Raw genomic sequence first — 26,632 nt, 5'->3', positions numbered from 1 at the left:
CCAGGTACTCATTTTTGGCTGAGTCGACCGAGGGGAGGCCCAGGACCGGTTCAGATAATTGTCACTGGTGTTAACCGTGAGCGCTAACCGCTAAGCTACCGCTCCCCACTATATATACCACGATATATATATACAAACACACAGACACGCATATATGCACACAATGTCATCGTTAACAAGAGCATTTAATAAAGCGCACCATCCAAATGTCCCCACGTCTCCCCGTGCAGGTCAGAACCACTGCGGCGTGAACAACGGCGGCTGCTCGCACCTGTGCGTGCCCAAGTCTGGGGGGCGCTCCTGCCTCTGTCCCGACACTCCATCCGCCACCGAGCGCTGCTCCGAGGTGCGCCAGTAACCCAGAGGTTGGACGCGGCCTCGCCAGACCCACGGACGTTGGATGGAAAAAAAGAAAGCTTCCAATTCCCGCCGCAGCCGCCGTGAAAGACAAAACGGAGAAACCCCGCAAGCGTCGAACACGTTAAACGGCGGGGGCGGGAGGGCCCCCCTCCTACACACCCCCCCCCACCACCCTACCCATGCAGTCGTTCCTGGCTGACTTCGCCAGGGCCTTAAATCTGGTCGTGAAAACAAAATGAACCCAGAGAAAGTTAGCAGCCACGCCGGTGAATATTGGGCAGCCGCTAGAATGAAAGACTAAAAACGTGGTGCCGAATGCAATGAAACTTAAAAAAAAGTCGCAACGGGTACACTTACACTCCGGAAGGGATATAGGTGGCCAATTTGTTTGGACACAAAAAAAATGCACGGCGACGTTTAATTAAATGCAGCTTCAGTGCTCGAGTAGGGCTCTTGTTGGCTTGGCCCGGACGAGCGCGCACACAGCGCGCTGCCCGGTCCGTTAGGGACGCGGTTCTTTTCCGAAGGCGTGGTTTTCTCATCTTGTCGTGGGTATAATTGCGACTTTTGATAACGGCTTGTCAGCTGTATATGGCAAATCCAGACTTTTTATATATCTTATTTCTCTTAAAGGGGGCATTGACCCCCAGAAGTGAGATGAGAGAATTCTATTGAGAGTTATATGCGGATGGTATTTTTTAGGGGGATACACAACAAATGTCATTAGAATCCAACTTAAATTCGTATGTTAATTGCGTAAACAAGCACACAATGAAATACCCTCGGCGTGATAAGAGAAAAGCTGTACTTACGAAGCATTATTAAATCAATGAGAAGCACTGTGCAGGGACGTACGTTTAAGTGGCAAGAGTGGAATATTGTGAAAATGGGCACATTACACAAGGGCACTAGTGTTATCTTCAGGGCATTGTGTTCCGAATGAAAGAGCGTCTCCGTGTCCTTTTGTTGGCTCACGTTTGTGCTGTCGCAACAAAGGAACAGCATTGTTCCGAGGCTAATTGTGGGAATTGACGCAAGCTGCCTGGGTTGGGTGTTACACCAGAGCATGGCTCAAATCCATCAGCACTGTTGGGCAACTGCTTTAGAAAAGTTGACAACGTTTCTAAAAAATATCTATATACACGTACAAACACGACAAACATTTTGTCTATTCCCACTGGTAAATACGTATAGCGTCTATTCAGCCTGCCGTGTCATGTAGCCACGCACCGCCGCACACAAACACGAACCACCTCGCGAGGAAGATATGAACATCCTAGGCTCCACACGTTGGTGAAATGTATTTAGTGGGGTAATGGAAATAAATACATTTTAACGGGAATGTATATATGCACGGTTGTGGGATCGCACGCGTATGTACAAAGCACACACACGCACACACACGTACTCTCATATACCCGTTTCCATGGTAACACTCGAGCGTCGTCACCTATAGAAATATATATATATTTTTTGGTGCTTTTTTTTTCAATCAAACTTGTGTTTCAATAGTTTAAAGTTAATTCTAACGCAGCCCACCCAGTTCCCCGTTATTCTGTTGCCGTTTCTGTTGAGCACTGCTAGTGTAATTACTTTCAGAATAAGGCCACCTTTTTATTTCGTACGACAAAGAATCTTTGTCAAATATCGTATTAAAACACGTCATGCAATTTAATGTGAGGCATTACAGCACTAATTGCAACTGTTGGAGACGAATTTTATAACAGAGCTATTTTAAATGGTTTGGCACAGTATGAATCGAGCTCTCAAAAAAAAAAAGAGGCCGTACTTTTATTAACAATATGATACCTCATTTTGTATTCTGTGTAATTTTCTATAATTATATCAAAGTATCTTCTTTTTTTGTGGAAGCAATTGAAATCTCAGCTGTCAAAAGATGAACGCATTTAATTTTCTTTGTTTTTCTAGGTCAAGGTGCTATTGTGTTTGTATTTTCGCGTATACCGCAGACAATTTGCTTACGTGGAAATTATGTTTAATCCCCGTGACTGTCATATTTTACGTTACACTCATTGTGAATGCACAACACATCAATTATGAATGCAGCAGAAGTAAAATCGTGTTATCTCGTTTAGCGGAACACATTTTGTAGCCAGATTTGTGTTTGGGTCTCCAGCAGACTCGCAAACGAGATGGGAGCGCCAGTAACTTAAACAACCGCTCACTTTGTGCTGTTGATGTCAGAACGCTGAAAATAGGGAAAATGACACTCGACAAAACTCTTGCGTATTTCAGATTATTTAGTTCTTTTACAAGCGTAAAATCTCGGCAGATGCGAATTATATTTTGTCATTTATGCAGTCGTAACGAGTAAATATACATGTTGTCACACGCCCTACATGCAACGGTTTTACCTGCAAATCAAAACCAATACTGTATTTCCAAGCAGTGCAGCTCCTGTTCACTTGGTAAATGTGACATTCTGAAAATTAAAACCACTGCAGCTTATGCCACGCGTTGTGGAGTAAATGTGCATAATAACAACACAGTGCTGTAGGAATAATAATTATAATACATGCAATGTGACCACATTCAAGAGTGTACTGTTTTTGTATGCGTCTGTGCAAGGACATGCAGAATCAAACTTGTCTCTCTCTCACCGCGTCAACAATAACAGTTTACAGCCTTCTACCAAACCCTTGGCATATGAGGGCCTCCCAACGCCGCGTTGATTGTGTGGGTTGTTTGACCATACTTCACCACCCTAGGTTGTTGAATGGGGAAGGCACAGGAGCAGTTTCGATATGCCCTGGGCCGGGAATTGAACTCGGGTCGCCGGGTTCATGTCGCGGTAGGTTACCGACTGTGCCCACCACTCCACTCATTTATACGAGATGTACTTACTCAAGGGCGGTCCGGATGTCTTGTGACCCTCATTTAATCCTCTAAACCGTATTGATTTTTTGTTAAAAATCAGGTTTATTCAAAGCTTAAATGAATATGCAAAGTAAAACAATGTAAGGGGGTTAAATAATTGGGGGGTCACAAAACATCTGGACAGCCCTGTACTGTACACAGGTGGAGTACTGACCGAGCTATCTCCATGCAAAATGAAACCGTTTGCGATGACATTTTAAAAAAAGCCCTCTGCTTGAATCACTCAAAGTAGTGATGATGATAATAATAATGCCATTTGTTTACCCGGGAAAGCCGGAGTCCCTGCCAGTTATTAAAATTGTATGGCCTGGATTTGAAAATGATGCCGGCGCGAGGTGGCTGGGTGGCTTAGAGGTCACCGCCGAGATCCTGGGTTTGAATCCACTCTACCGCCTCTGATTGAACCAAGCGCGGTGTGTTCATGGTCTCCGTCCCATCCTCCATTGACTGCACAAAAACAATAGCATTGCGTAAAAATGTGGTTCCGCACTTCATAAGACATTTTTTTTCGCTCTGATGATTAAATATGTTAGTTTCACTGTCACGTGATGAACATTACTGTCATGTACAGAGTAGGCAGGGAAGCGCTGCTCGCTCCTGGGTGGACCTGGAGGCGACTTGGGTCGATCTCAGCGGTAGCTCTATGATATCCCCTTTCTTGAGTTGTTTTTTTATCTAACGTGAAGAGTCGCACTGCTCTGCAAGATATCCGAATGGATTCTTCGACTCAACATTCTGCTGAGAGGATAGACATTTTTGGGAGGAACAAAAACACACGAAGATTTACATTCAAAAAAATACTGGGCCTGGCCTGGTCCATCACTTGCTGTAGGAGCAGACATTGTAAATTTTAGGATGTTTTGTTTCCGAACCAATTCGTCCACGTACTGACTTGCTGGAGACATGACCACTCGTACCATTGTCCCTGAACCAGTATCCGCTGGGGTCAGCCCTTGAGCTGACGAGGTTTGGGTGTTGATCCACGACCTCCAAGGGACCCTTGCTAAACCCCCCCCCCGCCTCCCCGTAGGTGCCGATCAGATACAGAAGTCGTCACCCGTAGCTTGTTGGAATAATTCACCGCCGGCTAATTTTAGGCGTCGAGCGACTGTCAGTGTCCTCGACTCATAACGGTAGCAGCCATTATCGCACGTGGCCACTCACCTTGTTAATAGGCAATGTGCGTACGCGTGTACGGTGAACTTCTATCTGCACCATAAGCAGCCAACCGCGCTAATCGGAGGTGCGGGAATCACTTGGTAAGCCCCCTGCAACATGAAGCCGGCGAGCCGAGTTCACTTCACAACGTGAAACACAGAGGTGAGGACTGGAGAGTGGTGGCGGAGGAAGAGGACATATGGGAGGACAAATAACGTGGAGAAGTTTGGTACGTCAGCTGACCTGGCAATACGCTGGACCAGAGGGTGGATCATGACGACGGCGATGATCATGTAGTCCTGAGTCTTAAGACCTCTTTTTCACGAGTGTCCTATACACTGGAATATCTGGCCAATCCACTCAAGAGTGAGTGGCTTTACATGAGAGGAAACTGGAGATGCCTGGAGAAAGCCCATCATGCATATGAGAGGCAGACACTCAACACCGCAATACGTTTGCCATCTTGCAAGCCGTTGAGGTCACCCGTCCAAATTACTAACCGGCCGTGACCCTTCGTAACTCGTACAAACTAATGCGATTGGGCGCATTTGTGGCTATTTGGTCCGAGGCAGTGGAAACACACGTGCTACTCTCAAGCAAAGCGTATGACATGTTCAAATTGCCACCAGTATAGAGCGCGGTTTACAGAGCCTAATGGCAATGCTGGTTGCCCTTCAAAATGGTTTATTTTTTTAGTGCAATTGTTACTAATTGAATAACAATTCCGTGAAAGGTTTCGGGAGCAAGTGGGGGTGATCCCAACCCTCCCCAACCCCGCGACCTCCCATTTCCTCCAGCCACTGACCGCTCGTTACTTGCGTGATCTCGCACAAATCTGCGGGTTTCGTCTTCTCTTTATTATTTTATTCCCCCACCCAATTATATTTCAATTGTGCTCTCAGCACCGCGTCAAGAGACAAGGAACTTTCCATTCGCAACTCCGCAATGAGCACCCAGTGACCCTTTGCCGGAGAACGGAACGTCTGCGGAAGGTGACATCACATAATTTACTTGTGAAGGTCACGCCGTTTGATATCTCGCAAAGATTGTAGAGCCAAAACAATACAAAAATGAGTGGACATTGCCGGATGTGGCGTATGGTTCAGAAACGAAGTCAATAGCGGAATTTTTTAAACAAAAGCTGAACAGTCCACAGAAAAGCATTTACAGACGCATGCTTGGAAATACATTGAGGAAAAGAGGAACGCGCGGATTAGAGAGCCTACACCGGGTAACGGAATAATTTAAACTCTTAACAACAATAATTGTGCTTGGGCAGGAAACGTCATGAGAAATAACGATGGTCAAGAATAATGACGGAGGTACAGCAAAGCAAGAGGATGTCCATCTGAGAGACGGAGTGATGAATTCAGCTCGTGCGCAGGTGCCTGGTGCATGATTGCATTATAGGATCATGAGAGATGGCGGTGGCTTGGAGAGGCCTTCATCCAGCAGTGGATTGACCATGGCTAATGACAATAATGGAACATTATTTTTTATAGTATGTCAATAAATTTCGATTTAAAGCTTTCGTGACTGCAGGGATTCATCTTTTTTGGTTCTTTCGGTAAAGTCACGTAGAAGGGAAATAATAAAAAAATTAAAATAAAACATAATAAAATCATTCTCACGACGTTTCGGCCACAACGCAAGCAGCCGTCATCAGGTGAAGAACAGGTCTGTCGGGAAGACAGCGTCGTGAGAATAATTTTATTATGTTTTATTTTTATTTGATAATTTTCCTTCTACGTGACTTTACCGAAAGAACCAAGAAGATATGTCAATAAAGGCAAAATATTTATCACACCTAGAACAAGCCAAATTATTTTTAAAAATACGAATATAATTTTACGAGGGTTTTTGAGCATTGGTGACTAGAATCAGACCATCAACTCACTGCACTTGCAAATCCACTTTACTGACTGGTCATAATCGTTTTCAGCGACTTCATATCCAATTTTAACTAATACTATTGCTTTACAAAACAATGACCTACAAAAATTCAGGACCACTATACTTATTAAACAAATTAAATTAAACGTCAAATTAAACAATTTCATATAAATTTATATGACCGGGTCATAGGAAAATAATGCCACATTTAAGTTTACTTCTCGTTCATGAATTGTAATGTTAATAAAGGCAGTATGGTAGTTCACAAATAATATACTAAATCAAGTAAATGACATTTGGTATTCGCACCATTCTTACACCATTGTCATCACAAAAGGAACCATGTTTCACAGGCAGTCTGTGGTATGATAATTGGTTCTTTACCCTTCTATCTGGCAACAAAACTGACACCTTTTTACAAGGAGTCATGTTTGCATAGACCGCAATACCTGCAGTCATAAATACAAACAAAAGACATAACTCTGATAATGTGCACTGTCCTTGAAGTTGATTGGTCCACACCCGAGACAGTGCACATTATCAGAGTTATGTCTTTTGTTTGTATTTATGACTGCAGGTATTGCGGTCTATGCAAACATGACTCCTTGTAAAAAGGTGTCAGTTTTGTTGCCAGATAGAAGGGTAAAGAACCAATTATCATATTTTTACTGGCAAATGAGGTCCCCATAGTGTAGTCTGCGGTATGTTCACAGCAGGGGGCGATGTTGCTACGTGTAATCCTAAATGATTCGTAGCAGGAGAATTTTTCAATTTTGGACAAAATTTAGACCCAGTGGCCCACTCATGTTCAATTATCCCAGGGGCTCTCTAACGTCCACATTCAAGCCGCGAACCTCTGCAAAAAAAAAGAAACGGCAAACACGCTACCGCTGGGCAGTGTCAACAATAATGTACTAATTGATTCATCCAGAAAAGTCTCACTAATGTTTTGCAAGGAGGGACCTACGTTTGGACGTTTGACCAATTCAATTAAACGCGTATTGTGGCCAATCGTGAGAGAACCATAGCACCTGGATGATTCTCATCCATACGACGGGACAACACTCAATCCTCTACGCAAAAGCATCGCTGTATTTCCAACTCCTGACCGCTTCGCAGCCATGTTTCACACATTCGAGCATATGCTCTAAATTGGATTGCTTCATCAAATCCTGCATGAAAAAAACCGATGCAGTTCATAGTAATAGGTTTTTAAATCCTTTGTATTAACTTCACTTGCTTGCTGCTTGTGCGCTTGCGCGCTTACGACCGTGAAAATCTTTCGGTCGTTTTTTAACCCACTTCCCGTGATCCAATCGAGCTGACATTTTCCACACAGACTCGTTGTGCGTGACAATTAATTTTCGTGAATTTTTTTTTCCAAAATTTTACACTTTTTAGGAAAAAAAAAGATATTTAATTACCAATTGCTTAATGGTGGCAGGCAATCATCTGACCCATAGGTGGCAGCCATCTCAAGCCAGAGGACGAGAGGACTCTAGCCGCCACGCATATAAAAGATTTATAGTGAAAGACTTTGTTTTTACGGTTTAATTTTTACCCTTTCAACTGGTACAAAACTGACACCTTTATACAAGGCATCATGCAGTTCAGTTTTAACTTCACGTGTGTGTGGTGGCTGTGCATCCTGGCATTGACAGCACAATCACGCTGCATTTCGGATTTGCCCCCTTGCGAAGCTACGCGCGGGAGAGGTAGTTTTTACTTTTCATAGACGGAAGATATATTGCATGCGTGCATGCGTGCATGCATTCATCCGTGGCGAGCCCTGACCCTTCCCGTGGGCCCATGCATCGTTTGGAAGTGGATGATGGTGGTGTCAATGGAAGGGAACGAGGGAAGTCAGAACCTTGGGGGGGGGGGGGGGGGTAGAATAAGCGGTTAAGAATTAAGCTGCTGTTACGATGGCTTTCGCTAAAATAAAAAAAAATCATAATCGCTACCATGTGCCAAGTTCCTGTGCATTGTACTTTTTGTGTTTACAATGAGGCTCACACGTTGATAGATAGAAACACGTACACAAACCGGCCTCATTGCTGCATGGATTAAGATCTCCCCACGCTGTGCAGATCGTGGATGTTATTTTACCATACCTTGTGCCATGCTGGTCAGTGTGGAGTGATGGTGTAGATCATATCCATTACGGTACAACAAATGATGCTTTCCGCACTGTGCGTTGCTGGCCACCAAGTACCTATGACAACCAGTTGTGCCAGGGCAAGTGCCCCCTTTTAAGCAATATCAAGGTTCGAGCCGGCTTGGCTTCCAGGATCTAATGAGATCACAGACGCATTCTAGGTAATGTAGTCATTGGAAGAAGAAACTCCCAGCCCTATAAGCAGGCAGTACACAATAGAATAACGTCCAAAGACATTCGACTCCATTTCCCGATACAGTTGGTGAATGGGGAACACTGACATGTGTGGAAAGCTAGATTGTGCGAGTGACGGCTGTGAAAGCAAAGCCTTGGAGCATTGGTGGCAAGAGCGATAATGATGCTTACCGACTTACTTGACAAAGGTGATGAGATTGAGAATCTACATCCTATGTCATTGCGATCACGAATTAATGCCACCAGCAACGGAGCTTGACCAGTTAACCTGTGAATTGAACTGGGAGGTTTCTCTTTATTTGCGGCCACCTGGAACGCTCTTCCTTCTGATATTTGGAAGCCACTGGAGCTATGCACTTTTAAATCATCTAGAATGAAAAGTCATTTATTTAGAACCGATTTTTGTGTTTAATTTATTGTCCTTACCCCGCACCTCCGATTAGCATGGTTGGCTACGTATGGTGCGAAAGAAGTTCCACGTATATATATTGGACGAGAGGCCTCCGTAGCAGTTTGTATGCCACAAAAATACTGGACGTCAACTGTGTAGGATTTCAACGGTTGTGCTGGATGGCTTTTCCCGATGTATTTTTGGGCTGTGCGATGCTTCCTGGCACGTGCCGGGTGCTTTTTAAATGAACTCAGGAATTGGGCCAATTCATTTCCTGACGATGTCCTCGAGCGCGTCGAGCGATTTGTCGGACACAAGCCGAACACCACGTGGTCCAACCCCAAATATTTAAAAAAACATCCTAGAGATTTTGGATGTCAAAATTTTTTACACCGCGACCAACAGGGGAGAGTGTGATTATCAAGCCTGTAGCCAGCGGCATGTGTTCAACTCCCAGTTAGTGTCGTCATCCAGCAATTGTTGCCCTCGTCGACCTAAAGTGAAGAGTGACGACACGGTGACTGGGTGGGCCAGGGGTGAGAGCACTCAGCCGGCACCGCCTGGGTCCTGGAATTAAAATCCGGGCAGCCATTCGCGATTACAGTAACCTGGTTTCTTAAGTGTGGCGAGTTTATAGTGTCAGCCCAGTCACTAATAGCTGCGCAAAACAAACATTACACTCGATGTGTTTTGTGCACCAATAGCTGCACACTTAAATTCGATGCCTGCTCCGAGAATTCAACATCAAATGGTTGATTGGCGTGTGAGAAACGCATGTTGACCGTGTCCCTGGGGTGGATACAGACTTCAGAAGTAGGTCTGTGATGCCGCCAATCAGGGCACTCTACTCGCATCCAGAGCTCCAAATGGAAATGTCTTTTATCTCTAAAATGTCACGCAAGTAGAACACTCTGGATATAGTTGTGGTGTCGGGGGTGGCGGGTTATGGCCAACCCACAGGTGAATCCCATTAATCGTTTTCAGGAGTCCTGCACTGAGATATTTGGCAAATTCCATCATGAATGAGCATGTTGCATGCTTGGAGGACACTATAGTACCTACAGAAAGCAGAATGTAACAAAGTTCCGTACAGATAAGATTCAGTAAATCATCAATGTACTGCCATCTCGTGGTCGTGTCACGGCCACCGCAAACGTGTGGCCCCTTTCACTGTTCGACACAACCCCCTGAGCGAATTGAGGGAATTAGTGAATAAGAGGAGACGCACAAATGGTTGAACCGTGAGAATGTTCCCCTTGACTGACCCGGTCTCACCGTGACCCAGAGGTAGGCTCAGACTGCCACCAAGCGTCTAGTTGGGGCAGGAGCAGCAGAGGGAAATATAGAGGGCAATTTTGTCCACCAGAGGGCAATGAGTGCACAGAGCAAGATAGATTTATATTTACCACCATGCGACTAAGATCCAGGTCCAGCAAGCAGGTGATGAAATAATTTCCGCAACAATAACAAACGTTGCATTGTTACACAATTACCCAGTGGCTTAATGAAAACTACGATCATTAAGCAGATACACAGGATTGCAAATGCATCAATAAAACTGGACGAGTGGTTATTAACCTTTACTGCAGCCTTGCACCCCCCCCCCCCCTTTTGGTTCTGAATCGTAAAAAAAAAGTGAAACAAAGTAGATGTACTGCTTAGTTTGTGTTATAGATTATTTACCTTCTAAAACATCTGGCATGTAACCCACCCCCATAAGGGCATCTCGCACTCCCATGGTGTGCGTGCAGCCCGGGTTAAGAACTACTGCACTGGACTATGAAAAAACATGTTACACAAACTTACGACAATAACACGAGTGTAGCGCATTGGCCATGATCGATAACACTAAAATATTGGAATTGTGCAGTGGATGAGTGGCGTCGTGGTTAATTAACTTCGCTATGAACCTGAAAAACCCGAGTCGGATTCCCGGACAAGGTTAACATTCGTGGCGAGTGGTATCTGAAAGAATCCTGGGCCCCACTCTCACAAGCCTGCACTGATCAGTGTGGTGTAGTATGGTTAAACAAGCTCGATGACCGGCAGGATATTGGGAGATTTTCGTTCCACAGTGGATTGACAAAGCGATGTCGATTGTGTTTAGTAAATTATCTATATACTGTTGAACCAATAAGTTTCACAATGTTTTACAAACTTTTAATGAATTCATATAACGATTACTGGATGAATTAGTCGTCATCATTACTAGTATATCATGCACACTCCCATGATCTGCATTGGAAGCTTACAGAATTCACCACATGTTCATTCAACACGAGTCCATGCTATAAAAAAAATCATACGGTTTCACTTTGAAATAAAAGACCCATTGAACATAAACTGACTCGTATTGAAACAATGTGTCAGGTGCTGATAAAAAAGGAGGTTAATGTCAAAGAAGGGGCATTGGAAAGATGGGGGGGGGGGGGTATGCATGTTTTCGAATATTCTCGCAGACTCTGAAATCTGTTTTTCACACGAGAAATCTGAATTTCACTAAAAGTCACATGGCCCGCCAGCTGACAGACACCGCAAACCTTTGTTGTCTTCTAGGAACACAGATTCCATACAATACAAGGACTATATCCCCCCCACCCCCAAACCAGCTCCCTTGCCTGCACATTGGTGTACATTTGTGCAACACAAAGCCTGCCCGCCCATCCTTATCTCTGGCGACAAGAAAAAAACAAGCAACAGGAATTCTCTATGCACTGCTGAATGAATGACTGCATTAGAAGGAGGTACTCGCATTCATGTGAACGTTAACAGCCCTTACGTCAACGCCAACAAGTTCCCCTCGGCCAATTGGGTGCCATAAAAATGACACAGACGCCATCTCTGCGAACCGCCTCCAGGATCTTCCACTACTGGATGAGGGCCGACTCACACAGTGCAGGTCTTGTGGGTTATTTGACCATAAATCACCACGCTGGTCAGTGAAGTTGAGAGAGCATTGATGTTGAACAATAGAAGTGTAGTACTGTACAACAATGGATTTTACTGCACTGCCCTCTGCTGCGAAAAAGAAAACAAGTGTAGTCGGTGAATGTTTTACTTCCATTTTCTGCACCCTCTCTTGGAGAGCCTTAATGCCGGGTGAAAAACAGCATTTTATTATAGCAATGTGCAACACTCAGAGGTCAAAACACGTTCGGCATTTTAAACTCGGCCTGTGACCAATGAAGAAGGTTTATCATCAAAGCATTTCACGAGTGGTTTTATATCATAGGTTTAAATTTTATTCAAAAATCTGTAATTGCAGATATATACAGTACTCTGCAGGCTAGGAAATTAATATACTGCACTGTAAATACACTTACAAATCAAAGCACTTAAGTGGAGATGCACTGCATTGAATACTCAAACGAAGTTTCGCATATAAACGCGTAGAAAAATATACATTTCAGATATGACAAAAAAATGTATAAAAAAAATACTTAACGTGTATATTAAAAAAAGGTGCTATTGTAATACTGAAAACATCGGACCCACTTGCAGACAACCCCACGGCGCTCGGGAAACATTTCGTCGTTGGGAGACGCGGCACGAAAGCGGTGAATTCCCACCGTCGTGAACACGGCACACAACGCTCCCTCCATTGTCCAGCTTAGCATACAACAGCTGTCCCACCACAATTCAGGGGATGAATGAATAAATCAGCCAAAGGGTGATCACGACACTATACTTTTGTTTTTGCTGACATGGCCAAACCCAGTGTGGCTGTTACATCAGATAGCACCGTCTCCCACATGCCGGACACAAAACCTTGCCACCTCGGGCATTGGCACCGCAATAAGTGGACAAATAACAGTGGGCAGAATCTATGTGAGAATGGTGCCGTCATCTTGGTGTGCAGAGCATGCCGGGGATTTCCTCTCGTGATTTAGCCGTCAAAAAACACGTCTCTCGTGTTAATCATCATTAACTGGATATTTTTTGTGAGCTTACTAAATTGCCTGCTTCCCCTTCTCGTTCATTAGCCACTGCTGTTGCCCAATGATTCACGGGGCAATGATGAAGTGACACTGTTTTAAAGCAGTGTTACAGTGACCTCCCGTGAACAATACTAGCCCCCCCCCCCCCAGCGGCCCAGGGTCTATACAATAGAGAGTTGTGATTACTGTTAGACATGCAATCGTTAACTTCTCAGAAATTCCATAAATTGTCATGGTTTAGTGTCACAACTCGATTCAAAAATCGATCATTTCTTGTATTGGTTTGACGCATGCCGTTGACAATATTGGCTCGCTTGCATTGTGTTGCATTGTTTGTGGCATACTGAGACTAATTGTAGCATTATCAGCACATGATTTGCATGTTTCACGTAACTTAAGTGTAAGAATGTATGTTAATCGATGCGTTGTTACATACCTAATTTTCTATGGTATTACTACATTTAACATCATTTTTAAACTGTTGTGCTGGTAAGCAAGGAGACAATGACATCTGATACTTTGACCATGATGTAAGTATTCCAATTGCCTCTCTCCATAGTAAAGAATGCCATCGATCCTTGCAACAAACTCAGGGCATGACCATTCAACAAACTCTGCAGTGATCGTGTACAAACCAATTGTCAAATCTGGTCACAAACGTTCATTGCACACCGCCCGTGCTCCGTTGTTAACTCGCTTTGTCGTCGAAATAATGCGAGTGGACATATACCGCGTCACCACAATCTAACGGGCCTATTGGGAATCAACTGAAACTCGTTCTCCTGGAGGTGAAAGCGATCAGCGTGTAACGCAATGCTGGCTCGTTGTCAGCTGCATCTCCACGCCCAGTGTGAACTTCACACAGCGGCCAGTCCCGGGTTAGCTCCGTACAGCAACGACCGCGTGGCATCGTATGGTATACCCATTCAGACGCTGTATTTCCGACAGACCTGTTCTTCACCTGAGGACGGCTGCTTGCGTTGTGGCCGAAACGTCGTGAGAATTATTTTATTATGTTTTATTTTTATTATTTTATTATTTCCCTTCTACGTGACTTTACCGAAAGAACCAAGAAGATCGTATGGGGCGTTCAAGAGATGACTTGTGACTTTCAGTATTTTCAGTGGTGTGTTATTTTTTTGTTACCGTTCCTTTTTTTTGCTCTTAAATACTTGCTACAAAATAAAGAGCAACAGCAATAATACAATTACAGCCCCTAAATGGGCATCGTGGAAATAATTGGCTTTTGTTAAGGTCAACAGATTCACCAGGGTAGCCCACCCCCTGAATGAGCCCGCTATTTCGAGGACACCCTATTGCTCAGAAACAATCGCTGCACCACCGTCACTTCGCCCTGTACAATGAGCACCAAGTTTGACGAGCACCATTTGCGACTCCCGCTTGTTACTTATTAAAGTGACAAGAACAACAAGTAAAAATGCCAAGTTCATCATGTAAGTCACATTGTGCATACAAATTATGGACCGCTGAGCTATGCGTCACACAAGTCAAGCGACACCAACCTTGCAAGAAGTGTAAACCGTGGTCAGGCCTGTTCGAAGTGCACCGTCTATCAGGGACGAAGCCACACTTTCCAAGTAGGGGGGTGTCCTCCAACTGGCACATTTTTTCCCCGGTGGTTATCGCTGAGATCACAGATAGGATGCACCAAGTTCATCCCCACCTCTGCGGCACAGATGAGTTCCTACTGCACAACTACTAGTTCCCGTCATCAGCATTATCAGCATTTATCACCTTGTGGACGGGAGAAATACGCAGACCCCCAAAATGATCGGGTTTTCGTCGAAAACTTTGTGGGGTCTCTATAGCCGCATCTAAAATATTTTAGGGCGTGTGAACACTCACGACAGCTGCCAGTTGCTCCCCCCCCAGCTATCTGCAGCAGGGATCTGTTCAATGTGAGAGTTGAGCTAAAAGAGATGGTCTTTCTACCATGTGTCCGAAGTGCTCTCCCACACTCCGAACATCGCTCACTAAATCACCGCTGTTCAATTACCGTTTCGCTCTCCTTGTACCACATTAGAGGCCATGCGATGCACGGCTGACAGTGTGCACAAATTGGTACTGTACAAGCACTGCACGCACAAGGCAAAACCGTCCATGGGACTTGTCTAAGAATTCTGCGTCACGGTGCGCTCCGGTGCGCTGTGTGCTACTATAATACTGATTTAAGCCTTTTGCTGAAAGAAATTCACCTCCCTCGTTTCCAGGCTTCATACAAGCAGCCGGGGCTGGCTGTGCGACTGATCCATCAGCCTCAAGTCGCTCATAAATGGGGCTGCTGTGAAGATTTAAATTCCACGCGAGATCTCCCAGAGTTCATCGCCTTCCATTCCCACCGCATTTGGAATTCTACCACTCCTCCACGAGAAATCTTTGAAGCGGAGCGCACGCGCTCATCACCGCGTCACGGGCGGCAATCTGTCTCTCGTCTTCCTTCATATGCACATTGAGAGCCCTTTAAAAAAAGAAAAAGCAGCCTTTTTAAAGCTTGCACCCATGAGCAAGTATGAATAACACATCTTTACAATTTATATATACATGACACGTACGTTACGTGTATATATATTTTTTACAACTTTTCTGTCAACCTTCTGCTGGATGAAGGTCCCCCCCATGCCTCTCTGCCATGAGTTGCTTGACCATACTTGGCCACGTTGGTCAGTGCGGGTCGGTGAACGGGTAGCCCACGACCAGTGCGGTGACCAACGCCGCTGGTGTCGACTGTGGGAATCGAACTCGGGTCACCTGGTTCATAGCGCAGTGCACCGACTGCCTACCCTTCCCTCCCACCTACATGCAATTGCACTCCATAATCTAGTACTGCGGGATATTCAATGTGTTGCTTTTTACCCCTTTCGTAAAGTTCCTTGGCGTAATGTATTTGCCGACAATATTCTTCACAAACAGCATTACGCCAAGCTTTGGGGAGATCACTACTTAATCGGGGTAAAAGAAAACCGGTCAACTTACGAAAAACCGCCGATTAAATTTACAACATAAGACTGCACTCAAGTCTCTGCTGCAATACTGCTAAAGTTGGGAAACCAAACCAAATAGCAAAAAGGTGCAGCCTTGCAATACATGCCACTGCTGGCAGAAGGGTCTCCCCCACTAGACTGAGCTACAGAAAGAGCCATTCCTAACGGTATTTGGCCTACTCTTCCATGCTAGCCAGATGCTTTGGAAGCGGTAGGAGTACCCACACAACCTGCCCATCTATTAAACTGGTGTGCTGATTTACACCGCTGGCTGCACAGGGGTGAAGGGATTCAAGAACGCAAATTGAACTGGCGACTTTCGGATTGCAAATCCAGCGTGCTTACCATCATCGCACAACGGCATCGTCAAACCGAATAGCACGCGGAGGAAAAAAACGAAACACACTCACACACTTTTGCAATGATGAGACATCACAGAAACATTAATAAAAGGGGTCGATAGCAATATCCCAAAGAACAATCGTTCACTGCCACTGCCGCCCCTTGCATGACCCCTGTTGACCCCCCATGAGCCCCACTTAAAAGATTCGATGCTCTGGTGGTGTCTTCGTGCTGCTGCTGCTGCCGCCGCCGCCGCTGCTGCCGCCCTCTGGTTAATAATTGGAGCAGTTTTTCAAAAACCGATTCGGTTTCACGCCCGCTGATGTAATTACTGAAGCCGTGGCGCAATTTGTAATAATAATATAGAATACGAAGAGGGCTCACTCATGGCTATCGGTGGCATTTTCAAGTAAAAAAAAATAAAAACGAATGGGACACTGTCGGGGATGCGTTGGTGCATATGTTACGTCTACACAGGTTAAGTCTACACATGTTACATCTACACATGGTACGTCTACACACGTTACGTCTACACATGTTACGTCTACACATGTTACGTCTACACATGTTACGTCTACACATGTTACGTCTACGCTGCCATTAATTTTACAAATTGAGCAAGCCTCCACACAGTGGAGTGGCACATTTTAAAGGGCTGTTTTCTCTGTAGATTTTTGCAAACTATGGATGAAATAAAACACATTTTCATTATTAGTTTAGAGAGCTTCCTCGAAGAGCAATTATTTCCTCTTCCCTACAATCTGTCATGATTTTCTCAACAGAATACACACTTGGCATTGTTTTAGAATGGAAGCATAATTGATTGCATGTGCCCCGTTATGACGCTGCCATGGAAATATGCGTGGGAGGAGGTAAATTATGCACATGGCGCGCAACATTTGACGTTTCGCCAACGCTCGGGTTGAGCACGGACGCAGCACCGGACGTGCACGGGTTAGTCAACGGGCGCAAGATAATTTCAGAGACTCGGTCGGTCAAGCGCACAAGCATCCAAATCGTTTCCATGTACACCTCCATGCCTCTTCACCACGTGTACGCTTTTGCGTTTGTTTGCTTTAGAAAATAATTCCCTGTCCATTGCTACTGGATACACTTCACACCTGCCCAATGCCTTCGCCGCACCATAATGGATTGGTGTCCCGCCCTGTGGTTCCTGGATTAGGCGGCTCTCTTAACCCCGGTGAACTCTGCAAGAGGGACGCCCTATTGGGGGAATACCAGACAAGCGACCGTATTTGTCGGATTACATTGCAGAACAAAGAGAGGTAAGAGCGTCAAAACAAGGGCCATGCTGACCACTAACGACTTTGACGATGAATGCTAGGCTTGACTTTCAAATGGCCTGCACTGAAGCCAACGCTGCCCACATTTGGTCTTCCTCTCATCTATGTATACCACTTTCTCATGAACCCCTTCCAACTACAACCATTGCGGGCACATTATAATACAAGTTACGTAAAAATAAGCGCCATCTGCTAATTCACATATATATATATGCAAAAAGAACAACTCCTAAGGCACCCATCATATAGAAGCAGGCCATGCGGCGGTGGTGTTGGCAATCTTTTGTGGCGAAGATTTTATGGCGATTCACCGGCAATCGCAGCGACGCTGCGGTTGTCCCTTTGCGAGAGCTTGCCGGTCGCCCACCTTCGTTTTTTGACGAGCTTCGAAAATAGTCAAGGCATTGCTTGGCGCGAGGACGACGTAATATATTTATGTATAGACGTGGAAGCCACGGTTCGAAACCAAGGGGGCCGAGGGGAGGGGGAGTAGCTCCACGGGTCAAACCACAAACTCGGGCAGAGACTCGTCGTCCAGCAAGGCCATGGCGGCAGACGACGCGGAGACTGCGGGCCAGGGTCGCCCCGCTGGGAAGGAAGTCTCCGGCAGTTTTGACGTCTTCGCTCCGAACGCCGGGCGAGGGCACCGTCCCGTCTTTGGACTCTGGGCCTTCTGCGCAGCCTGGCCCGAGATCACCCCGCCCACCACCCCCACACGCCCACCCGTCACGGACAGTCGAGAGAAGATTGGGTGCACAGTCAATGGGCGCACAGCAATTGTAAGGACTCGATCAAGCGCACAAACAGGTGACGTTTCGCCCAAATACAATCCGTGTCCGTCAAACCGTGTAAATCTCACCTAAAATGCAAGTCTTGTGCTCCTCCGGTTTAAAAACTTAAGTTTGGTGAATATGCTTCTGGATATGCTGGCAAACTGCCCAATGTCTTCACCGGGCAACAACTGATTGGTGTGGCCACCCCGTGTTTTTTCCCATTTAAATCCCGGAGTGGTAGCAGTGTGGTCCCGGGCTTGAAAAGGCTGTCGTGACGAAGTTGGGGTGTGCGTAAGGCTCGCTGGAATGCTTGCGGCTCAGCAAGAAATGTGCAAGATTGCTTCTCAAAAAAAAAAACCCGTTAAGTGCAGCTCTTTTCAAACCAACAAGAAATGAGGCATGCAGAAATGTCATGCAGAAAATAATCGAATGACAAGCGAAGATGTATGGCAGGAAATGGAATTGCCGTGAAAATATACATGCGTGCACGCTCCATGCCACTGAAAAATGAGGCCACACTCGGTGTTCACGTTCCTCATTTCCGTGAGGTCTCGGTGCAGTGGAGGAGAGAACGTACCTGCCCTTTGTGCGAGGACGTTATGCCTGGGCTGCCTTGCAGTAAATCCGGAGACTCTGATAAGCCACAACTCAACATCTTTACCACCAGCCCTACAATAAAACATGATATATTAGTAATAATAAATTATGATGTATTTTACGGTCACCAACCATGTAAAAAATAAAAACCCTATACCTACCTGACATTTCACTAGAATTCATGCTTTGCACTGGTGGAGCTGATAAAGCGGCAATGCTGAAGAGTAATAGCAAGTGCTCTGAGCCGGCCACTGCTGAGAACTGGGTTCAAATTCAGTTCTTTTCAGGGGCGCTGTGATTAAACCAAGGTTCTCGAGTGAAGTGAGTGGATGGTCTCAGCCCGGTTACAATTGTGTACAAAAAATCATTATAAAAGAAAAAACATTTTCTCAACAAGGCTAATATTCAGTTGTGAGAAGTAAAAATAATTAAGAGAGTCATTTAGCAAACATGTCTTTGTCTGTGCAGTAAATGTGAAAGTGCAGCACCCCCTAAGTGCGTGCCGAACAGAGGCCGCTTGAATAGATCTCAGAAGCAGTTCTATACCATCTGCTTCCACTGGCTCTTTCTCCAACGGTGGCTGATGCACAGCTGTGAGCGATTTACAAATTGATTCTTTGGCCAATAGCGCAGTAGGAATAAACTGTGGGCGTGCATGTACATTCGTCTTTACCGGCGTGCGTGTTAACACAGGGAGTCTCCAGGTCCTCCTGGGTCACGTAGATGTAGGTGGAGGAGATGGAGTCATCCGTGCTGTCCGCTCGCTGAAGGAACACCAAGTCGCTGGGGTCGTCCACCAGCATCTCCACTTCTGGACGAAAGGGAGGACAAAGGGGCAGGTCAGGGGGTCACGACAGGTCAGGTGGGTCACAAAACCTCCTCGTGGAATGCCCACTCAAGAGTCGGCGAAGCAGGGGCAGACCGAGACGCACTCAAAGACGATGTCGCGTGGTGCATTGAGTAACGTCGCGAAATGACGTCACAAATAATGAAGTCACTGCGAGATGCGCCCATGGCGTGTGATGTCATCGCTTAGGCCGAAAAGACATATTTGTTGTGCACACAGGTGATGTCATTGCGAGGTTTGTTCCTCTTTTTCCTCACCGAGCCCTCACTATGTACGCAAAAGTCCAAAACAGTCACTAATACTCAGCATCGCAACACCATTCTAATGATTTAGCACCTTGTCTCCTCTTGAAACACATTCCCAATTTGAAAACTACCTCAAATTTGAGTGAATGCTTTCCCCACGATAACTGCCAAGCCAAAGGATCTCCAAACTTCAATGAGCATTGGACAGTGGTCAGCCCAACCGGCGGTACCCCGAGCCAGTGATAGACAATTACACATTCAGCGCCAGCGCCAGTCCCTCCACATAACACCAACCAAACCGTTCACTTCCCACAAAGTGGCTGCCATTTCATAAGCCACAGAGCTGCGCCAATCGCACCGAACTGGGATTCAAAACACACAACCCCTTGTGAGACTAAAATCGACCGTCGGTGCAGAGTTTGAACCTTTCGGACTTTCCGTTCGCGAGTCGAGTGGCTCCACCACAGTTTAAGAAGAACACGTTGGGCAGGCGGGTGGGCGGGTGGGTGGGTGGGTGGCGGGGACGAAACGGAGGCCCTCACCGTGGAGAGGAGAGTCGCCCTCGGGGTGCTCCTGCCCGGCACTCCCGACGCCGGACGTGTGCGAGCTGCTGTGGCTGTCCACCGAGCTGCACGCCTGCAGGGGCCCCTTGCGCCCGGCGGACACGCACGACATCCTCTCCGAGCCGGGACTCCGCTGAGGCGGGGCGGATGGACGGGATGGACCGGGGGGGGGAGTCAAGATCGCCAGGACAAACAAAGTGGAAAAGGCAACAGTTAGCAGCCGCGAATGAGCTTCGATCGCGGGCAGTGGGTCCCGAGGCAGGCCAAAGACAACGGACGTGCAGCAGCCACGTCGATTGAAATATCGCTGCAGGTAATAGGCACCCCTAATATAAGCACAGTTCTGATATAAGCAACACAACCTTCTATATACTGGTGGTGGGGGAGAAGGCATAAGGCAACTTATGACGTCAGCGCACTTTGGTTATAAGCACACACGATCTTGCTCCTAAGGGGGGTGTGCTTTTATGCAGCTTCAAATGCACTTAAAACTAATCTCCCAGTTGTGCGTTTGGTAGCATCTCGCGACGACTGTGGCCGTGCCTGGCAGTTGTCGCCACAATGGATGGACGATGTCTTGTCTCAGCCATGTACCTTTTGTACACCCTGGGAGTTGCTCAATGTCTCCTGCATTGCAACTCGCAGATAGCAGCGAGGCGCTGCTCGTCAAGCCGTTAATCCTCAAGTCTGCCCATTTCTCTGCCTGCTCTCTCCACTATCTCTGTGACAAAATTGTGTTCACGACGATGGCACCTATGTTTTTTTTTTCAAATCGTGCTTGTAAAACAAGACCAAAAGCAGTCCCAGGTGCGTTATTTACAACGTCAATGCAATTTGGATTGCAGGCATGTCCCACGTGACTCGAGATTAAGGTGTACCCCAGTACTTAAGTAGAATTCTACTGCCTCTTCACTGTTCAGCAATGATTACAATTGGTTTGCTTCAAACCGCAATACAGCAATACCCCGGAATTCTAGGACGTCAAAGTTACTTGATATTGACAGCATAGGTGAAGTAGCCAGTGGCTCAGTAGACTAATACCACGTGACAGAGCCACTGCTAAGACCCTGGGTTCAAACCCGGGTTTCAGCCACCTGTGATGAAACTGCAGTTTCAAGTGTAGCGAGTTTTTTGTCTTTGGAGTCAATAATTCCACGATAAAACATAGTGAAGTTGGGTTTCACTTACTTAAACATATTCCAGCTCACACAGCATTAATTTTGGTTCAATTGCCAAATGATGAACTTTGTTTTCAAGGCATACAAACGGTGTACCTACAGTATGGATACAGTGGCGATTTAAAGTGACTTCAGAACAAGTTGTGTGAAAATAAATCTTTTAATTCTCAAGAAAGAATGAAGTTGAGGGCCCAAATTGGAGTTTCACTGGTAAAATTAATGCAGTACAGATATTTCAACAAAGCATAAGGAACAAAAAAAGTGCGCAAATGGGCGTGGAGAGACGTATGATTACATTGAGGGACAGAAAGATGAATAGAAGGATTGGAAAACGTACATAGGTTAGTGACATCATTCAAACTCCAGTCTTAGGTGGGCCTGGGCAGGATATGTCTTCAGAAAGGATGATGGCCGATGAGCGGGCAGAACAATTGACTGGCAGCCAAAGGAGGGAACGCACCCAAGGGGGCGTTCACCACCAAGAGTTGAGCGACAAGATCAGCTCGTTTGCAGGTGCCGAGTGGATTGTTGAGTCACGGCACCATGACGGATGTCGCCGCTTGAGAAGGCCTTCATCCAACAGGAGACGGCTCGTGCCCGACGATGACGACGACAACGCACGTAGCCTTCCATGCTAAACAAGGAGGCGCTCTAGAAAGCCTCGTGTCGCCTCGCGGTAATGACGACGACTTCACGCAAAGAGTTAAGAAACGGCAAAGGAAGGTTCGCTTTCAACAAGAGATCGAAACGTCGCTCACCAGGAAGCGCGAACAGGGCTCCTTCCCCGGCTGCGTTTTGGCGTCCGACTCGATGCCCGACGTGTTGGTGCTGCCAACGCTGCTGAAGGAGCCAGCGCCAGGCCCGTCCGGCCGCGATGCCGCCCGCGACGACGCTGCCGTCGCCGCTGATGGTGCCGCCGCCGCTGCTCTCGCCGCTGCTCTCGCCGCTGCTCCTGGCCCTCGATCCCAGCCGCTCCAGCTCCATCTCCAGGGCGTCGCTGATGTAGGACTCGCGGTATCGCTTTTGCGCTGAGCGGTGAGCGGGCGGCGGGGAGATTGAATGGGGGACAAACGAAACGTCGTTGATGCGCCCACCAGCGGTGCCCGGCTGGTGTGTATATATCGGTGTGTGCATGTGTACATATGTGTGTATAGATATAAATATATTGTTAGGGTGCGGAAGCCCGTGTAGGTGAAGGAGGGTGAAAAAAGGTAAAAAGTGCAGCCCTGCAGTTATTCGTTCATGTCACTGCTGGCGGAAGGTCCTCCATAAGAGAGATCCAGGCACCTATGATCAGTCACCACTGGCACCCAAAATTCATGCATTTTATATAAACTAAAGATTATTACTTTCAGATGGCGTATGAATAGCTTAAAATGTAGTGGACAAACAAGGGAGGGGAACCAAGCACATTTTAGCCCTTCAATTTTGTTTATTCTAGTTCGTGGTGAATATCGGCTGAAACATATTCAACCAATATACTCACACACCTCCGATTAGCACGGTTGGCTACGTGTGGTGCGAAATATTCATTTTAATTTAGAAAAATATGTTACTGGTGCCAAGGTGGGGTCCAAAAAATATTTGGAGAGTTAACAATGGGTGACAGGTTCCATCTTTGTTGCCAACCAATGGTCTACTCTCAGGCTCCATATCATAAACAGATGGTCATTGCCTGTGAGATCGGCAGTTCACGAGCATCGATTTCAAGCCAGCCTGACTCTGCTGATGAGACACCGTTGTCAAAACTGGTCCAGAGTTTGTACGTCTCAATACGATGCTGGTGAAATGATGCACTCCCAGAAGGCTGTGCGTCTGACGGATTGAGTAAGACTTTGATTTATGTAGAGAGACAGAAATATGAAGGAGACGAAATGTCTGCTTATTACTTTGTTATTTATACTCTCCACAACGATGCGAACCATTTACTAGAGTTGTGAAGTGCGTATTAATGTATGTTCATCAACTTTCGCATCGTACGTAGCCAAACGTGCTAACTGGGGGTGCTAAGCAAGTCTATAGGCAGACCGGCCTCCCAAACTTATACATGACGACCGGAAGCGTTCGTTTTGGGCACGCAAACTCTGGACTCACCCTCGGAGTCCTCGAGGCGCCGGAGATGTCTGAGCAGCGGCTGCACGGTCATGAAGAGGCGGTGGCTGGTGCTGAGAAGCAGCAGGAGGTGACGCGAGCGCAGCGGCGAGCCCGTGTAGAACACGAGCTTCCGGGCTGAGGGCAGTCCGTCCGGCTCCATCTCAAACTTCTTCCCCTGCGCACCAGCACGAGCACGATCGTCATTATCATCATCGTCAATGTCAGCCATGATCCATCCACTGCTGTTGAAGGCTTTCCCCCCCCCCTCCAAGCTGTCGCCATCCCCATTGTACATCCTGAAATGGCACTGCCAGTAAAAATAAACCGCTATCACCAAGCGGAGGGCCACGTCATGTAAGGGGATGGTCATGTGATTATAAAACCACATGCTTGTTTCCGCAGTCACATAAAAAAAACTTACCCAAGTAGGAGAGAGATCACTTTTGCGTTTTTCAGAAATGATTTCTCGATGAAATTTAAATAATTTCTGGCCACTCTCAAGCGACCAAATGGATGAAGGCCTTCTGATCCCCATGTCGGTTATGGGAGTTTTACTAACCATACTTCACCACGCTGATCAACGTGGGTTGGTGTAAGAAGGGAGCGAGGAGAACAGGACCGATTCGGATGTAACTTGCCACTGATGTTAGAGCCGTGGTCAGGAATTGAACTCGGGGTTGGTGACATACTCCACCCGCGGGTTCCTCAATACCAAGCATAAAACAATTAATTGATTTGGATGTAGCCCTTAGCAGTGGAGAATTGCTTATGCAAGGAAGTCAAGTGAGGCTTTAGATCTCGGACCGTAAGCCATGGCAGTAAAACTGGTTAGGACAACCGTTGTACCTTGCAGTGCCATCCAGAGATAGCATTACTTAACCCGCTTGATCTGCGCCCACTCAAGCCAAAGCCTGTTTGTAACCTCATTGTCTCGATGGGAAATGAAAATGACAAGGGCTTCTGCTCTGATAAAAATGTTATGCATGCACAAGCAAATGCAGCGTACAAAGTAATTTCTGAGTGTCATGAAAATAATAAATGGTAAGATGAACAGCCCAACTTATTTAAGGTGAAAATGTAAGTCGATATCCTTTAAGGAAAGGTGCTCAGAATGGAGAGGGTATTGTTTTCATAATAAAGGTTTTTGGGTTAGATCGCGTAAGTATAAATGTGTCGAAACCCTCCACCACAGGGCCAATCAGTAAACAAAACGCCAATTAGTTACTACTTCAACCCACTGGTGTGTTTGAAGAGTGAATCCACAACATTTACATTTACGCTGGTAATTACATCCAGCATCATCGGGCGATTTGCCAGATTAGTGTTAACCTGAGGGTATTGTTTTGTCCGGCTTGTTATGTTTTAATTATTAAACTGGATTTATGATTTATTAATTTAAAATACATTTCAGCCAACATGTGTGCATATTTTATATATATACTGTATATGCTGCAGAAATTAACACAGGTCGAATTATACAATTTGTGGGTATTTAGTTACCTAACGCGGTTACCCAATTCATCCACTTGGCTCCACAATATTTTATTTAAGCACAGGTCTCTCTTGAAAAGGAGACTATTTTGCGCAGTTGTTGTGTGCGCACAGCGGTGCAGGTTATTGCTTTCGGGAAGTGCGCAGTATTTCCTCGCGCGATGGTGATTGATGCCTTGGATTCAGGGGGGAGGAGGGGGGGGGGCATTGCTCCAGTCGTTCAATTGCAGCGGTGGCTGCAATTGAACGAACACAAGGCACAATGAAAATTAGCGTGGGTATTTGGAGACCTGAGACTAATTTCAGAAAAGGGAGCCTTGAATTTGAGACAGGCCCAACTCGGGCAGGCATTAAGCGACGGGAAGGTGAAACCACTGGGTTGAATGGGGGGGGGGGGGGGGGGAGGATGGTGGGGGAAAAACCCTCAATTAATATATACGGCACAAGCAATCACTCTCGAGGTCACTAATGGTTTTAAAGGAGAAAATATGGCACTTTGTGGCAGAAGCCATGAGCCAGTGGAAGCACAGAGCAAGATGGAAACTACTTTGCCTGGTATACACACGAGGTCGTGGGTTCGATCCCGACCCTGACACCTGTTGTGTATTTGGAATTTGCATGTTCTCCCCGTGGTGGCGTTCAATTTTCTCCGGGTCCTCCGGTTTTCCCCTCCACATTTAGAAACGTGCATTTAAGAGTATTCGTTCGGCTGCTATAAATTTCACGTGATAAGCCACTTCGTTGAGCTATCATTTGTGGCCAGGTCGCTTCTGAAAAAGAGCTATATAGCTCAGTGAGCCTTACCTGGTAAAATAAAAACTGTTTTAGTTTTAGTTAACGCTGAGGGCTCCCAAGCAGCTCAAAGGCCAAATAGATATTAGACGACCTCCACCAAGGCCATGTATGTCCACGTTCTCTTACCATCTTCTATCAATCCATCTCGTAACAATCTCTCCTATCTATGCAGTCTGTTTCACTCTTCTCTCATCTATGTCCAAATTTAAGACTACATTTAGATATTTTACACCTTTCATCTACACATATCTCGTCTACATATCTTCTCTCGTTTCACTACATCACTGTTGTCTACATCTCTTGTCAAAACAATGTATTTTTATTGTCTACCAACTGTCTGTCATCTCACTCGTGCTTGAAAAATAAAATCTCCTTTGGGCTTCCAAGAGACCAGCACCACCACTGCTGCT

At 46.1% G+C, this 26,632-nt stretch overlaps 2 protein-coding genes across 2 annotated transcripts in view; one reads left to right on the top strand and one right to left on the bottom strand.

Moving 5' to 3' along the window:
- The window catches only part of LOC133352821 (nidogen-2-like), an 89,470-nt gene extending 86,641 nt beyond the window's left edge, over window positions 1–2,829 (top strand). Inside the window, 1 exon segment of the mRNA XM_061568743.1 lies at window positions 231–2,829. Within this exon segment, the coding sequence (XP_061424727.1) occupies window positions 231–358 (128 nt within the window). The 3' untranslated portion in view covers window positions 359–2,829.
- Window positions 2,830–12,153: 9,324 nt separating this feature from the next.
- The window catches only part of FRMD6 (FERM domain containing 6), a 38,016-nt gene continuing 23,537 nt past the window's right edge, over window positions 12,154–26,632 (bottom strand). The window contains 7 exon segments of the mRNA XM_061568265.1: window positions 12,154–18,321; window positions 18,990–19,081; window positions 19,683–19,820; window positions 20,644–20,797; window positions 22,601–22,699; window positions 22,701–22,870; window positions 23,937–24,111. Of these exon segments, the coding sequence (XP_061424249.1) occupies window positions 18,142–18,321; window positions 18,990–19,081; window positions 19,683–19,820; window positions 20,644–20,797; window positions 22,601–22,699; window positions 22,701–22,870; window positions 23,937–24,111 (1,008 nt within the window). The 3' untranslated portion in view covers window positions 12,154–18,141.

The sequence above is a fragment of the Lethenteron reissneri genome, chromosome 41 (genome assembly GCF_015708825.2).
Source record: "Lethenteron reissneri isolate LAM-NWPU_2019-01 chromosome 41, ASM1570882v1, whole genome shotgun sequence".
In the NCBI taxonomy this organism is placed as follows: domain Eukaryota; kingdom Metazoa; phylum Chordata; class Hyperoartia; order Petromyzontiformes; family Petromyzontidae; genus Lethenteron; species Lethenteron reissneri.
The sequence above is the reverse complement of the archived record's forward strand: the minus strand, read 5'-3'. Positions and strand labels throughout refer to the sequence as shown.